This window comes from Urocampus carinirostris, chromosome 19, assembly GCF_059441175.1.
Source record: "Urocampus carinirostris isolate Australia breed hairy pipefish chromosome 19, RoL_Ucar_1.0, whole genome shotgun sequence".
NCBI lineage: Eukaryota > Metazoa > Chordata > Actinopteri > Syngnathiformes > Syngnathidae > Urocampus > Urocampus carinirostris.
In genome coordinates this window covers 2,272,107-2,287,545 of record NC_142367.1, presented here as the reverse complement: position 1 = coordinate 2,287,545, position 15,439 = coordinate 2,272,107, and the positions used below count along the sequence as shown (strand labels likewise).

Genomic DNA, 15,439 nt, shown 5'->3' with positions numbered 1-15,439 from the left:
AAACAGGACCATGTAAAATCATTTAACAGTAAGAAAATAAAATACTACTTCAACAACTGTTTGGAATCAAAGTCAACAACATCTCAAACACAACTAAGATATTGCACTTAAAACCGGGGTATTGCCCTTAAACCAGGACATTGCACTTTAAAAACTACTTTGGTTTAGTGCGTTGATAGCTTTCGGGGAAAAAAATATTCATTAGCTTGTTCATTCAGGCTTTGAGGGATCTGAACCGTCGGCTGAATGGTAGTAGTTCGAAAAGATGGTTGCCAGGGTGTGAAAAGACTTTCAGGATGCGTTTTGCTTGGCTGAAGTAGCGAGAGCTTGCAATGTTCACAAGGCTGAGCAGGGGTCAGTCAGTGATCTTTTGGGCTGTGTTTATGATACTTTGAAGGGCTTTCTTGTCTGCTGCAGAGCATCCTGCCTACCCCGCCGTGATGCAGGAGGTTAGAATGATCCCTATGGTGGCGCTGTAGAATATAACCAGAAGCTTCTCAAGGTTGTCCCTCCTGGGCACGCTAAGGAAGTGGTGTCACTTCTGGGCCTTTTTTAAAAAGTAGAGCGATAGACGACATCCGCTATACTTATAATATTTCTTTTTTTCTGAGAGTACAATAAAACTACCGTATTTTCACGACTATACAGGGAGTGCAGAATTATTAGGCAAGTTGTATTTTTGAGGATTAATTTTATTATTGAACAACAACCATGTTCTTAATGAACCCAAAAGTCTCATTAATACAGGGATCAGAATTTTCCGCGGATCCGCGGATTTCCGCTGTTTTTGAACCCCAAAGGCATTCCGACTTTTTCACTTTTTCTCTTGCGTAGCAAACAAATTCAAAATCCGACTGTCTCACTCTTTCCTTTATTGCTCTGGCGCACCCTGGCGGCCGTTAGAAAAATTGGCCGGGTGGGCTCTGCCCTGCTTTATTCCTGGACCCTGGCTATTTCAGCTGAAAATGAAAATCTCCATTCTGATCCCTGTTAATATCAAAGCTGAATATTTTGTAAGTTGGAGTGGGGCTTTTATAGTTTTAGCTATTTCAGGAGGATATCTGTGTGTGCAGGTGACTATTACTGTGCATAATTATTTGGCAACTTGACAAAAAACAAATGTATACCCATTTCAATTATTTATTTTCATCAGGGAAACCAATATAACAGCTCAACATTCACAAATATACATTTCTGACATTCAAAAACAAAACAAAAACAAATCAGTGACCAATATAGCCACCTTTCTTTGCAAGGACACTCAAAAGCCTGCCATCCATGGATTCTGTCAGTGCTTTGATCTGTTCACGATCAACATTGCGTGCAGCAGCAACCACAGCCTCCCAGACACTGTTCAGAGAGGTGTACTGTTTTCCCTCCTTGTAAATCTCACATTTGATGAGGGACCACAGGTTCTCTATGGGGTTCAGATCAGGTGAACAAGGAGGCCATGTCATTAATTTTTCTTCTTTTAGACCCTTTCTTGCCAGCCACGCTGTGGAGTACTTGGATGCGTGTGATGGAGCGTTGTCCTGCATGAAAATCATGTTTTTCTTGAAGGATGCGGACTTCTTCCTGTACCACTGCTTGAAGAAGGTGTCTTCCAGAAACTGGCAGTAGGACTGGGAGTTGAGCTTGAGTCCATCCTCAACCCAAAAAGGCCTCACAAGCTCATCTTTGATGATACCAGCCCATACCAGTACCCCACCTCCACCTTGCTGGCGTCTGAGGCGGACTGGAGCTCTCTGCCCTTTACCGATCCAGCCACGGGCCCATCCATCTGGCCCATCAAGACTCACTCTCATTTCATCAGTCCATAAAACCTTAGAAAAATCCGTCTTGAGATTTTTCTTGGCCCAGTCTTGACGTTTCAGCTTGTGTGTCTTGTTCAGTGGTGGTCGTTTTTCAGCCTTTCTTACCTTGGCCATGTCTCTGAGTATTGCACACCTTGTGCTTTTGGGCACTCCAGTGATGTTGCAGCTCTGAAATATGGCAAAACTGGTGGCAAGTGGCATCTTGGCAGCTGTACGCTTGACTTTTCTCAGTTCACGGGCAGTTATTTTGCGCCTTGGTTTTTCTACACGCTTCTTGCGACCCTGTTGACTATTTTGAATGTAACGCTTGATTGTTCGATGATCACGCTTCAGAAGCTTGGCAATTTTAAGAGTGCTGCATCCCTCTGCAAGATATCTCACTATTTTTGACTTTTCAGAGCCTGTCAAGTCCCTCTTCTGACCCATTTTGCCAAAGGAAAGGAAGTTGCCTAATAATTATGCACACCCGATATAGGGTGTTGATGTCATTAGACCACACCCCTTCTCATTACAGAGATGCACATCACCTGATATGCTTAATTGGTAGTAGGCTTTCGAGCCTATACAGCTTGGAGTAAGACAACATGCATAAAGAGGATGATGTGGTCAAAATACTCATTTGCCTAATAATTCTGCACTACACACACACACACACATATGTATATAGTATCATATTTTTACCATTTTCATTCTGCGGGCCGGATTAAAAGACCAGACGAGCTGTAGTTTGCCCACTCTTAAATTTAAATAAAACCAAAGTAATATTATTTGGTTATCGCAAGGCAAATAAAAATTAAGAAGTAAAAATGGATGGTGCTTCAATAGACACTGTAACAGAAATTAGGTTTTTACGGGTGAGAATAGACAATAAATTAAGCTGGAAAACACACAAAGGACACATACAAACTAAGGTATCTAAAAGCATTTCAATAATTAATAAAGCCAAATTCCTTTTAAACTATAATGCATTGTATTCATTATCATACCTGTCAACATCCACGGCTCCATGCCCGTACAAACTGTCGTATTTTCCCGTACAAAATACAAAATAATCGTTTTTTTTCTTTCTTTTTTCGGAATAATGGATGATGGGAAATCCCCAGGCGACAGACACATGCGATTGACAAATTTGCGTTTTTCCGTACAGATTTTCTTGTACAGCGTATTAGTCTTAAAATGCATAAAAAAACGTACTTAGTACGGCAAAACCGTACAGGTTGACAGGTATGCATTATATTGTTCTCTAGTTCAGCCATTCTTAACATATTGTGCAGAAGTCTGAGGCAATAATTACAAAAGTTCACTACAGCCCCTTTTTATCCTCCAAAAATGTGCAATTAGAACCATTCACAGGGTAGGATATCGGGATCATACTAATATTTTATACCTGCAGTCCAAATTATTAAAATCGGATGATTTAGTAAAGTTTTTCTCTTCACAACTGCTATCTGAGGTCAACAAAAACATAGTGCCAGAAAACATCCATAAATTATTCATTCGGAAAGAGAGAAATTATAACTTAAGGGGCTGTAGAAAATTCATAATCCCAAAGGTGAGAACAACCAGGAAAAGTATGTGTGTGTCTGTGTGCGGAGTCTAACTTTGGAACAATTTACAAGACGAGATCAAACAATGTCCAACTATTCACTTGTTCAAATACAGATACAAAAACAATATTGGCAGAATACAGAGATAAAGAAATTACTGTACTAGATACCAGAGATTTGAAATACTGCGTTTACAACTATAGTTAACCTTGTTGTTATTGTTACTATTATTATATCATAACTGTTATTGCTATTGTTGTTAGCATTGGTGTCACAATGATATATAGTGACTAGTAGCATTATAACGCTAATATATGGGTACTACGATGATTAGTGCATAAAATATCTGACTATTATTATTATAATTATTGATATCTGACCTATGTAATATGTATACCCATGAGACTTTGTCATATTAGACACAAGAGGAGCTATCTGTAAAATGTATTCAATAGGGAAGATGAACTGGTAGGGAAAATAATTGCCTGCTTCTTATTACCCTTTTTCGAACATGTTATGTTAACATTTTTGTTGTTGAGTCATTGTTTTTGTCCTGTTTTTATTTTAATGTTCGAAATAAAGTTTTCATTCATTGTCTTTGTCCAAACTCATTTGCTTTAAGATCTTGGTGACAACACAACAGCAACTAGTAAGTCAAAGTCCGATTATATTGTTTATATATATATGGATGTCGAAGGCTGCTTGTTGTGTTTTATATATGAACACGCGCATCAAAGGCAGTGCACATACTGGAGGGTGACATGGTAATGGAAAGGCACGTTGGAGGTGAGGTGGGGCGGTGTTGTTCCAGCGGTTCTCTGACAATGTCTGCAGCCTCTTCAATATTTCATGAATGAGCAGCTGACATCTGCACACGCTGCCTCATTAGTCACAATTCTGACACGCAGCGCACACTTAGTGCCGTGGCCGCTATCGCTACTTGAATGCGGCAGCGACAGACTTCCGACAGCTCGGGCGGACCCCGGCCCACCTGGACCCCTGCGGGCACACTAAGGCTAGGTTCACATTGCAGGGAAACGTTTTTTATTTACCTGTACCGGATCTGTTGTAGTCTGTCTGAACGGCACATTTCCGGTGTTTTTTCACATCAGACCCAGGCCTCTTTTATAAGTGGTCGTAAATCCGATACATATCTGATCTTTTAATATGCGACTTCTGTGTGAATGGTCAAGGTGCTAGGGCTGCAACAACTAATCGATAAATTGGGTTAAAATCTATCATTAAAGCTTTGACAACTGATTAGATCATCGATTTGTTGTATCGCATGATGTATGAGCCAGTAAGTATGGTAAAGGGCAGCACGGCGCAGTTGTTAGCGCGTATGCGGGACAGTTCTGAGGTCATGAGATCAAACCTCCTGTGTGGAGTTTGCATGTTCTCCCCGTGCTTGCGTGGGTTTCTTCCGGGCACTCCGGTTTCCTCCCACATTCCAAAAACATGCATCCAAATTGTCCCGAGGTGTGGATGAGCGAGCAAATTGTCAGTCCCTGTGTGCCCTGCGATTGGCTGGCAACCAGTTCAGAGTGTCTCCTGCCCACTGCCCGAAGATGGCTGGGATGGGCTCCAGCACCCCCGTGGCCCTACTGAGGATAAGCGGTGCAGATAATGGATGGATGGATGGAAGTATAGTAAATCAATGCAAATAAGAGTGCACACAATTTCGTTGTAATGTGAGAGTTGTAGTGCTACTTTGGTGCGGTAGAGGGCGCCAAACCTGTTTTTATTAAAAAATTAAAATAAAATAAAACATTTTAATTGAACATTGCATCGTTACAAAGTTATAGATGTGTAATGTTTGACTTTTTCACCAAGAAACACAGTAAAACGTTTAAAGGGAACAGAAAGTGGAGAAACATCCATCCATCCTTTTTTTACGATTATCCAGGGTCAGGTCACAGGGGCAACGGCCTCAGCAAGGGGGCCTAGACCTCCCTCTTCCCAGCCATTTCATCGGGCTCATCCGACAGGAGATCAAGGTGTTCCCAGGTCAGCCTAGAGATGTAGTATGTCCAGCGTGTCCCAGGATGTCCCTGGGGCCTCCTGCCGGTGGGACATGCCGGGAACACCTCCCGAGGGAAGTGTCCAAGACGCATCCTTAGATAATTGAGCCACCTCAACTGGTTCCTCTCAATGCAGGGGAGCACTTGCTCTCGGATGGGTGAGCTTCTCACTTTATCTCAAAGGAAGAGCCCAGCCACCCTGCGGAGGAAACATTTCAGGTGCTTGTATCTGGGATCTTGTTCTTTCAGTCATGACCTACAGTTCATGACCATAGCTGAGGATAGGAACATAATTAACCAGTAAATTGAGTGTTTTGCCTTTCAGCTCAGCTCCTTCGTCACAACGACTAAGAACCATGGTCTCGGACTTGAAGGTGCTGATCTTCATCATGGCCGCGAAACGCTATCGTGAGAGCTGAAGATCACGGCTTGAGAAAGCCAATAGCACCACATCGTCTGCAAAAAGAGATGCGATGCTGAGGCTTCTAAACCGGACCCTTTCCTCACCAAGGCAGCGCCTAGAAATTCTGTCCATAAAAGTTATGAATAGAATTGGTGACAAAGGCCAGCCTTGGCGAAGTCCCACCGGAAATTAATCGGACAGACTGCCGGCACTGCAGACAGAACTCTGGCACCAGGCATTTAGGAACCACACAGCCGTAATAAGACTGTGCGGTACCCCTTACTTCCATGAGACAGAAATGCAGGAATAGAGAGAGAAAAACTCAGAAAAAGAGTAAAAAGAAATATTATAATAATGACATGTTTACCATGTTTAAGGTATTATATGTCATAATCATTTAGGGAATGTTATATTCAAAGATTTAACCAAAAAGACAAAATTGTTGACAAAATGTGTGTCAAAGTGGGTTTACATTTTTTCTATATATTTTTTGTGTATAAAAACATTTGCTACACATAAAACGAAATGTATTGCTATTTCTTTTTTGTTTTGTGTGATAAGTCCGAATATATGACATTTGGATAAGGAGGTAGGAAAATAGTTTCTTACATATTTGCAGGTGTATGTATTTTTGTTTATTGTCAAGTTAGTTAACAAACATGAAGTGAAATAGCTAATACTGTAATTCCCTAACAATAAGTCGCAGTTTTTATGATAGGTTGGCTTGGGGTGTGACTTATAAGTGAAATTATTAACACATTATTGTCATATCACATATAATTCTCACACCAAAATTTATGAGTGAAGTTATTAATACATATTATCAATAAAATACAATATTACCCGTACTGTATATCATGTTTCCGTAGTACAGTTGTTAACACATTCACCTGACGCGCAAGGTCCCCGGATCGAGACCGGGTGGGAGCATAGGTCTGAAGAGGGATGGGCACTACCAAGCTATACCTGCTTAAGACACAACACAAGAAATAGTGCCCATACGACCCAAGTGGTTAAGGGATCCAACTAATTGACCAACTGTATATCACTTCACGTTATTTTCACACCAAACCGCAAGAGGGCGCTCAAGGCCTGTGTTGATCATTTCAACATTGCCAATAATTTATAAAATGAACCGAGCAGGCAGCACTGCGGTGCAGTGGTTAGCACGTGTGCGGCAGAGTTTTGAGGTCATGAGATCGGACCTCCTGTGTGGGGTTTGCATGTTCTCCCCGTGCTTGCGTGGGTTTCGTCCGGGCACTCCGGTTTCCTCCCACATTCCAAAAACATGCATGCTAGGTTAATTGGCCGGTCCAAATTGTCCCTAGGTGTGAATGAGCGAGCAAATGGTCTGTCCCTGTGTGCCCTGCGATTGGCTGGCAACCAGTTCAGGGTGTCCCCTGCCCACTGCTCTAAGATAGCTGGGATGGGCTCCAGCACCCCCGCGACCTTACTGAGGATAAGTGGTGCAGATAATGGATGAATGGAACAGAGAAGAGCTAAAAAAAAATAACAATTTTTTAAAAAATACATCGAAAAGAAAATCATTCTGCAGATTACAAGCCGCAGAAAACGTTAATCAAACAGCAAAAAGAAAGTTGAACTGGGAATTCCAACTCTTTAGAGAACCAGCTTTCTTTCACCTCCCAAACGACTCGGGTTTTTTTTTGTGGATTTAATCAACACATAATAAATTATTATTATGCAACATTATGCACATAATTACTTAAGAAAGAGAAATATATGCAAAAAAGACACGAATGAACAAAAGAAAGAAAAGAACAAATTCAACTAAAAGGGGAAAAATAGAGATAAAAGAAAAAAAAACAAAAGGAGAAGCGATTAAAGAAAGGGGGAACCTAGAAAAAAAAGTTTTTAGGGGGATCCTTTGTCCTTATATTATCACTGATAATGTAATATTATGAACAAAATTAATATTTAAAAATATACATATTTTACCGATTGTAGTACCTTTTTACTCTACAGTGCGCTTTTAAGTCATTTAAACTTTAAAGTTGCCGATTACAAAAAGGTTCAAAGTCAAAAAACTCAATCTGTGAAAAACAAACATCAATTAAAAGTATTGACAGCAACAGCAAACTATTAAATACATGAATATACTTTATTTTTACACCCATTTCATATAAATACATTATCCCTGAGAGACACATGAAACATATTGAATACTGTATATTTGAAGGATTTCAACCAACCGTACAAACCCTGAACAGTGAATTTCTCTTAAAGGTGAGAGAAGTTCATGCCAAAAAATACAACGGGAAAGTCTAAACCAAACACAAAAGGTGCTTTGTTTTATTTTGGTTTGAAATCTGTCATTTTAGTGGGTCGACTTAAAACAGTTGATTGTGAATAATGTCCGCACTGTGCATTTAAATTAGTCATGACGTGGCTCTCATTCACCATTAAAGCATTAATATCAGCGTAATTCTTCTTGGCACAGGAATGCTAATGTGTGAATAATTGAACAAAAGACTCATTTCTATTAAACACCACTTAACCGCCGCCTCGGACATTTATATTTATAACAAAGATGAATTAGTAAATATGCTTTCAGGTATCACCCTCAATTGTTGTGCCACTGGAACACGGGGCGGCTGACAATGCCGATTCGCCGCAAGAGCCCCATTTACACTTTCCAAATTCGACCCAATGCTGGGAAATTATTATGCACCACAGCCCATTTGTTTGGTGGATTATAATGCTACAGCGCCATCTGCTGCAGAAATGATGAACAACCGTTTTGTTCTGTTTCTTTCATTTGTCAGGCACAAATTCGAACGTTTTTTTGGTAATGAGTTAGACCAGGGGTCAGGCATCTTTTTGACGCAAAGAGCAATATAAGCACAAAATGTTTCGATTTTTGTAGATGGAGCCAAAACATATATTTTAAGATATAAATTAAACAAAACCGCCAAACCTGCTCTCCAGACAAATGTTTATTTTTTGGCATATTTTATTTCACTGCTCAACATTTGATGGTTTAATAAAATGATTTAATAATGATACAGGGCCTATATCTCCTAACAATATGAATATACCACTTAAAATGTGTCTTTTCTCGCAGTCACTTAAAACTGAAGAAATACTGCATTTGAGGGTACCAACGTATTTACATTCAGTTCCTGCCCTGTGTATAACTCCGCCCAATCCCACCGCTCACCCAATCAAATTGCTCTATGTGCCTTGCAAGAGCTTCTGGGTGATGAAGTTGTTTCTGTGAGCTTTTATTTGAAAGTGTTTCAACTCTGAACATGGATTGCTCAACAAACTTCCATATAAAGGATTATTTAGCGATTTACAGCCAAAACGAGGTCGGTTGGTGCAACACCTCAACTGTAAACGGCCATTAAAATTGTGCCGTACTGGACGGAACCCCCTAGAAATCAGTCTTATGTCACCTCTACAGGTATAACAAACAGCGCAGTGATTATGCTTGATGGCTGTTGAGATTGTCGTGTTTGTTTAGCTGCTGTTGGTGTCGGTGGATTTGTTCAGACCGAGGACAATCGACTTTGGCCTGGACGGATCTATCGACACTAACAAAGTTGTTATATAATGAAATTGTGAATATGCTTGATTGCTAATAAGATTTTCGAGAAGGTTTGTTCAAACATCACTTTATGTTTGCTGTTAAAAACATCATATTGGAATATAATATTGTGAATGTGCTTATTTGCTGTTGAGATTGTCATGATTGTTTTCTGTTTTTAGTGTCAATAAATTTGTTCAAACCAAAAAAAAAAAGATTGTTAAGTCGAGTACCTTATGATCAACTGGCATGTTAATAAGAGACGGCATGTCACGCTAGAACTTTTGCTTGGCCATAAGGCTGAGAGTATGAGTCCTGGCTCCTAGGCGTTGTAGCGTATTATAAACTAACCAATATTGGATAATGAATAAAGAAGATAGAACAATAGCCCTTAAAAAATCCCCCCATTGTGAAACAATATGATGAGAAATTTCTAAGCCCTCAAGGGCCATATGGAACTGACTAACAACCAATTGCTCTCAGGAAAAGGAGTTACAAACGGCTCACCGCCATAGTTCCACAACTCCCTGACTTGGACATTTAGCATTAATTGTTTCAATTGTTAATTGCAGTGATCCAACCTTACCTGTACTATGGACTGGTTTAACATTTCACAATTTTCTCGTGCCATTGCCCAATATCATTAGCATTGATAACAAGTAATCCTAAATCCAGTGTCTGAAATAAAGTCTGCCCAGACGCCCGGGGCGTGTATCTTTTACGTCGAGCATACAACTTACACAACTCAATAAACCCTTCTTTTTCCATTTTTCGGGGATTGTTTTGCCCTGATCAGGCCTGGTAAAAGTAAAATAAATGTAATGGAAAATAAAGCATAAGGGTTCTCTGAACTCAGTTGGACATCGTTAAGAGATACTTGATCGAGAAAAGATTTAATTTAAAAGTTTTTAAGGACACCTAAAACAACGCACCACACCTTTAACTCTTTCAGTGCCAGACGTTTCTCTTAAATGGAAAGTGACTTATTTCAAAGGCCTAAAGAAAAATTGAATTCCAAATCCAAACAATGCTTGTCAAACACAAGGTAATTCTGCTTGCAAAATACCATTTTAATGCAAGAACACTGAACCTGTGCATGCATGATTCGAAAGTGTTTCAGTGTGTAATATTTCCGTGACGTGATCACACGATGGCAGTCCCCAAGGCATTACTGTGGACGTGCACAAAAACATCACGAAACATCATTCCTCTCTGCTCCAACGATGATGAAGGAACCTTGTAATCTTTTTTTTATAGAGAAAAAAAGCTTAATTGACATGTTAACTGTCTGTACTTATTCATATCTTCACTTTGTCACTACGCCTACTCAACATACGAAGCTGCCGACACACTTCAACTACTGAAAATTGGAAGCAGTAGTAGCAAGTGAGGGCTCCCTTGTTGTGTGGACAAAGATCTGATTAAAGCCATTCCTGCCATCGAATTGTGATTTATCACACTAGGATAATTCCCATAGGAATGATACATACTGATGACCTACGCCAAACCCTTTTTAATATTTTTTTTAAGTAAAACAAGAAAAATAAAGATGTATTTTTACGTTTTGCCACTCAGGGTCAACGATTCTAAAAACAGATATGTAATTGGCATTGAATGGGTTGATAGTGATATGTATCAACCCTTAAGATCTTTCCCTCCACATTTTCCATGCAGGCAAAAAAGACTGTGTTTAGTCACAACATGTTAATTGGGTAAAATGACTCTACAGTACACTGTATAAACAAACTATATAAAGAGTTCACTTACTTGATTTGATGTATCCATTGTACGTGTTTTTAGCTGAGAACAGAAAACGGAGAAAGGTGTGACATGGGTGATGAAAAATGACAACTACTGTATTTCAAATTTTCATAGAGAATACAAGCTTGTTGATTTGGGGTAGTGCTTAAATTATTTCAAAGTTACTAAAGAAAGCAGCTAAGATATTACAGAAGTTCATCAATAGAGAACAACATTATTATTTCCCATTTTTAAACGGATACTGTTATATTTGATCATTATATGCGCTTGTATTGCATAGTGCAGGGGTGTCAAACATGCAACCCACAGGCTGGCTCAGGCCTTCCAAGGGTTTGCTGCCTTTGACACTGTGGACCATTATATCTTACTAGAACGGTTGGAAAAATGAATTGGTCTTTCAGGAAACCGTCCTCTTATGGTTCAGATCCTACCTCTCAGATAGGACAGATTGTGGTAAATATGGTGAAATGACATCTGAGCCCTTTGGTGTTACCTGTGGTGTTCCGCAGGGTTCAGTACTTGGCCCCTTTCTTTTCAGCATTTACATGCTTCCATTAGGTGATATTATTTGCAAGTATGATGTCAGTTTCCATCGCTTCGCAGATGACACTGAACTATATTTTCTGATGGCCGATCCCCTTTTCTCTTTATTTTCCTCTCATTCTCTATCTCTCCAAGTATCTTTCTCGTGCTGTCTTACCTTTTCACTTTCTGCCTTTTTTTCTTTCATTCTCTTTAATCTACTAGTCCGGCCCCCGTGACTTTTTTTCTTTCCACCACGTGGCCCCAGACGAGTTTGACACACCTTGTGTATTACAGCCGAAAACGAGTGCTGCAAAGGACAAGAATACAAACTATGGAGACAAAAATGCACCATTTTACTTCTAAAAGGAACACCTGTTATTTCACTTAAATTATTTTTATTAATATTTATTTTTGTTCTTCTAAACAAATTGGATGAATTGTGAAATTGATAAACTAATATAAAATGAAATATGACTTGCACATGTAAATGCAAATGAAAAAAATTGGATATGACCACATTCTTTGTTCACGTATTATCAATTTATTGGATTTCATTGAGACAATATAGCAATTTGTCATTTATTTACCCTCTGAGCAATTTTCTAACCCGATCCAGCCTGCTAGTATTTTCCTAAATAAAAGATGTGTGATATTAACACATTCTGCCACAAGGCGCCAGTAGAGGAGGAAAAAGCAAGTTTGATTATTTGTTGGTCTGTTTAAAGACAATGAGTAATAATAAGTGCATATTACTTTCAACATTTTCATCCTACAGATAAACAAAACCACGAAAAACTTCATTACCAAAAAAATATTGATTTATATAATGAGCAAAAAAACACCAACTATTTTTTATTATTCTTTCTTTCTTACTATTTTTTATTTTTCCTCCATGTCCATTAGGGCGGCTTAACCTCAGGAGGATTCCCGGCTCCTCCGTGTTATATGTTAAAGTGTCCTTGGGCAAGACACTGAATCCCTAATGCCCTCAATAAGCATTTAGGTGCCTTGCATCGCTGACTCCCTATTGGTGTGTGAGTGTGTGTGTGAATGGGTAAGTGTGAAGTACATAGTGAAGCGCTTTGGGAGGTCTTCATTGACTTGAAAAGCGCTATATAAGCATTTATAAAGAGCAAAAATTGAGAAGAAAAATGTGCTTTTTGGTCACTTTAGGTCTCCGTAGTTTGTATTCTTCCTTGTGCTTTGTAGCACTCGTTACGGAGACATTTAATGGTCAAATATTGCACACAGTTCCTTTGTGGGATCACTGCTTCTCCAAAAACAATGCTTAAATCTTTATGGAAGCCACTTAGTATGTTTTAGTAAGTTAGCTTGGTAAAATAATATGTTAGCAATCTGTGTTTTGGTACATGTTTGACGTCAAAGGCAAAAAAAAAGAGATCCCTAAAGGTCGTCCGGAGCCCTCGGGCGGTGGCGTGATAACAGGGGTGCCGCCCGTCCTGACATGTGTCGCCTGCAATCGGGGGTTCACGCCACAAACGGAGCGAGCATCTGTCCTGCTGCCTGCTGGTGAGGAACTGTCACCCCGACTTTGCTGAAAAGCGGTACCGGAAAAACTAAAACAAATTGCAAACATAATTCTCACGTCAAGCCGTGTAAGGCTCTTCTGCAGCCATGCCAGGGAGCATGACTATTTTTATGTATTTTTTGACGAAAACGGTCGACAGCCCACAAGGCTCTACAACAAAATTGCGAATGCCTTGTGCAATACATTAACCCAATGAAAAAATACGGTTATTCATAAATATATTTACCTTTCTATTTCACATATTTTATGTATTAGCTCTCTAGATGTTTAATTACCCAACCCCTTACCAATCCTGTAAAATTCGCCTTAAGTCCCAATCTAAGATGTACCCAAATTAAATTGAATGCTGTTATTGAACCGTTTGTAGATCATGGACGGTTTTTGCTTTCTTTTGAAAAGTAACACACTCAAGCTTTGTCCCAAACTGATATAATCACTGCATGTGATATTTCAAGTAATCTAAGTTGAAACAAACAAAAATAGAAGTTTTTTATTCTGACCTAATTTTTCTTTCTTTGCAATCAATTGCGTGCTGATGAGTGTAGCATGGGCATGCATCTTTGATGAAAAACAGGTAAGACAATAGCTTGGAGCCTTATCTGGTACCTCATCAAATTTGATTACAATCTGCAAAACTAAACCGTATTAACACATTTTTCTAGAGGTAGGCTTAGCTGTTTTTAGAAGTGACTATTTGGTGACGACAAGTTTATAGCAATAAAAACTCTGTAACTGTGTATTTTACTTTGGCTTATTTTTTAGACCTTGTGAAAGAGTTGTAAATGTTTGACTTATTTTTCCAGAAGTCAATCAATGATTGTGCACACATGCGTGTAATAATGGTGCGTGAAAATGAATCAGATAATACGTATTTGAACACCCAGCTATTTTGCTATTTCTCCCACTTTCAAATCATGGAGGGGTCTGAAATTGTAATCATAGGTGCATGTCCACGATGAGAGTGATAAACTAAAAAGGAAAATCCTGAAATCACAATGCATGTTTTTTTAACGATTTATTTGTGTGATACAGCTGCAAATAAGTATTTGAACACCTGTGTACCTTCTACAATTATGACCCTGAAATACCTGTTAGTCCACCCTTTAGAAGTCCACCTGCACTCCATGTATCATCCTGAATCAGATGCACCTGTTTGAGGTCATAAGCTGCATAAAGAGGAGACGCCTTTCCACCCCATACAATCAGTGAGACTTGAACGTGTAACATGGCGAAGACTAAAGAGCTGTCCAAAGACACCAGGGACTAAATTGTACACCTCCACAAGGCTAGAAATGGCTACGGAGCAGTTGCCAAGCAGCTAGATGAAAAAAGGAAGAAGCTCAACATGACAGTCAATCTCAATCAGAGTGGAGCCCCATTCAAGATATCATCTCATGGGGTCTCAATGATTCTAAGAAAAGTGAGGAATAAGCCCGGAACTACGAGACAGGAGTTGGTCAATGACCTGAAAAGAGCTGGGACCATCACTTCCAAGGTTACTGTAGGTAATACACTAAGATGTCATGGTTTGAAATCATGCATGGCACGAAAGGTTCCCCTGCCCAAACCAGCACGTGTCAAGGCTTATCTTAAATTTGCATATATGACAATTTGGATGATACAGAGGAGACATGGGAGAAGGTTGTGTGGTCAGATTAAACCAAAATAGAACTTTTTGTTCATAATTCCAGTAAGCGTGTTTGGAAGAAAACGAGTGTAGAGTACAATCCAAAAAACACCATCACTACAGTGAAGCGTGGGGGTGGTAGCATCATGCTTTGGGAGTGTTTTTCTGCACTTGGGACAGGACGAGTGCACTGCATTAAAGAGAGGATGACTGGGGCCGTGTATTGTGAGATTTTGCGGGACAACCTCCTTCCCTCAGTCAGAGCATTGAAGATGGGTTGTGGCTGTGTCTTCCAACACGACAACGACCCGAAGCACACAGCCAGGAAAACCAAGAAGTGGCTTCATAAGAAGCATATTAAGGTTCTAGCATAATTTTCCTCATGTAGGTTTTAAATCAGGAGATGACTTGACACTTATGAACAATGAAGAATGGACTTTGAAGAATGACTTGAACATGGAAGATATTCCCAACACTGCAATGTTGATTTGGTTGTATTTTTGTTTTGTTGTTTAGTTTTTTGATTCCATGTGCCATTTTATCCAGTGCGGCTTATATACAGTGCCGTGAGAAAGTATTTGCTCACTTCGTGATTTCTGTGTTTTTTTGCATTTGTATCACTCACAAGGTTTCAGATCATCA

At 39.5% G+C, this 15,439-nt stretch overlaps 1 protein-coding gene across 11 annotated transcripts in view; it reads right to left on the bottom strand.

Moving 5' to 3' along the window:
- LOC148346882 (calcium-activated potassium channel subunit alpha-1a-like) overlaps window positions 1–15,439 on the bottom strand; it is a 160,294-nt gene that overhangs the window by 38,729 nt on the left and 106,126 nt on the right. For all 11 annotated transcript variants that reach the window (XR_015848094.1, XM_088324041.1, XM_088324042.1 and 8 more), the window contains one exon: window positions 11,103–11,135. Coding sequence is in view for 10 of the 11 variants with exons in the window: in XM_088324041.1 (XP_088180167.1) it covers window positions 11,103–11,135 (33 nt within the window). In the remaining variant the exon portion in view is untranslated. The remainder of the gene's footprint in view (window positions 1–11,102; window positions 11,136–15,439) is intronic.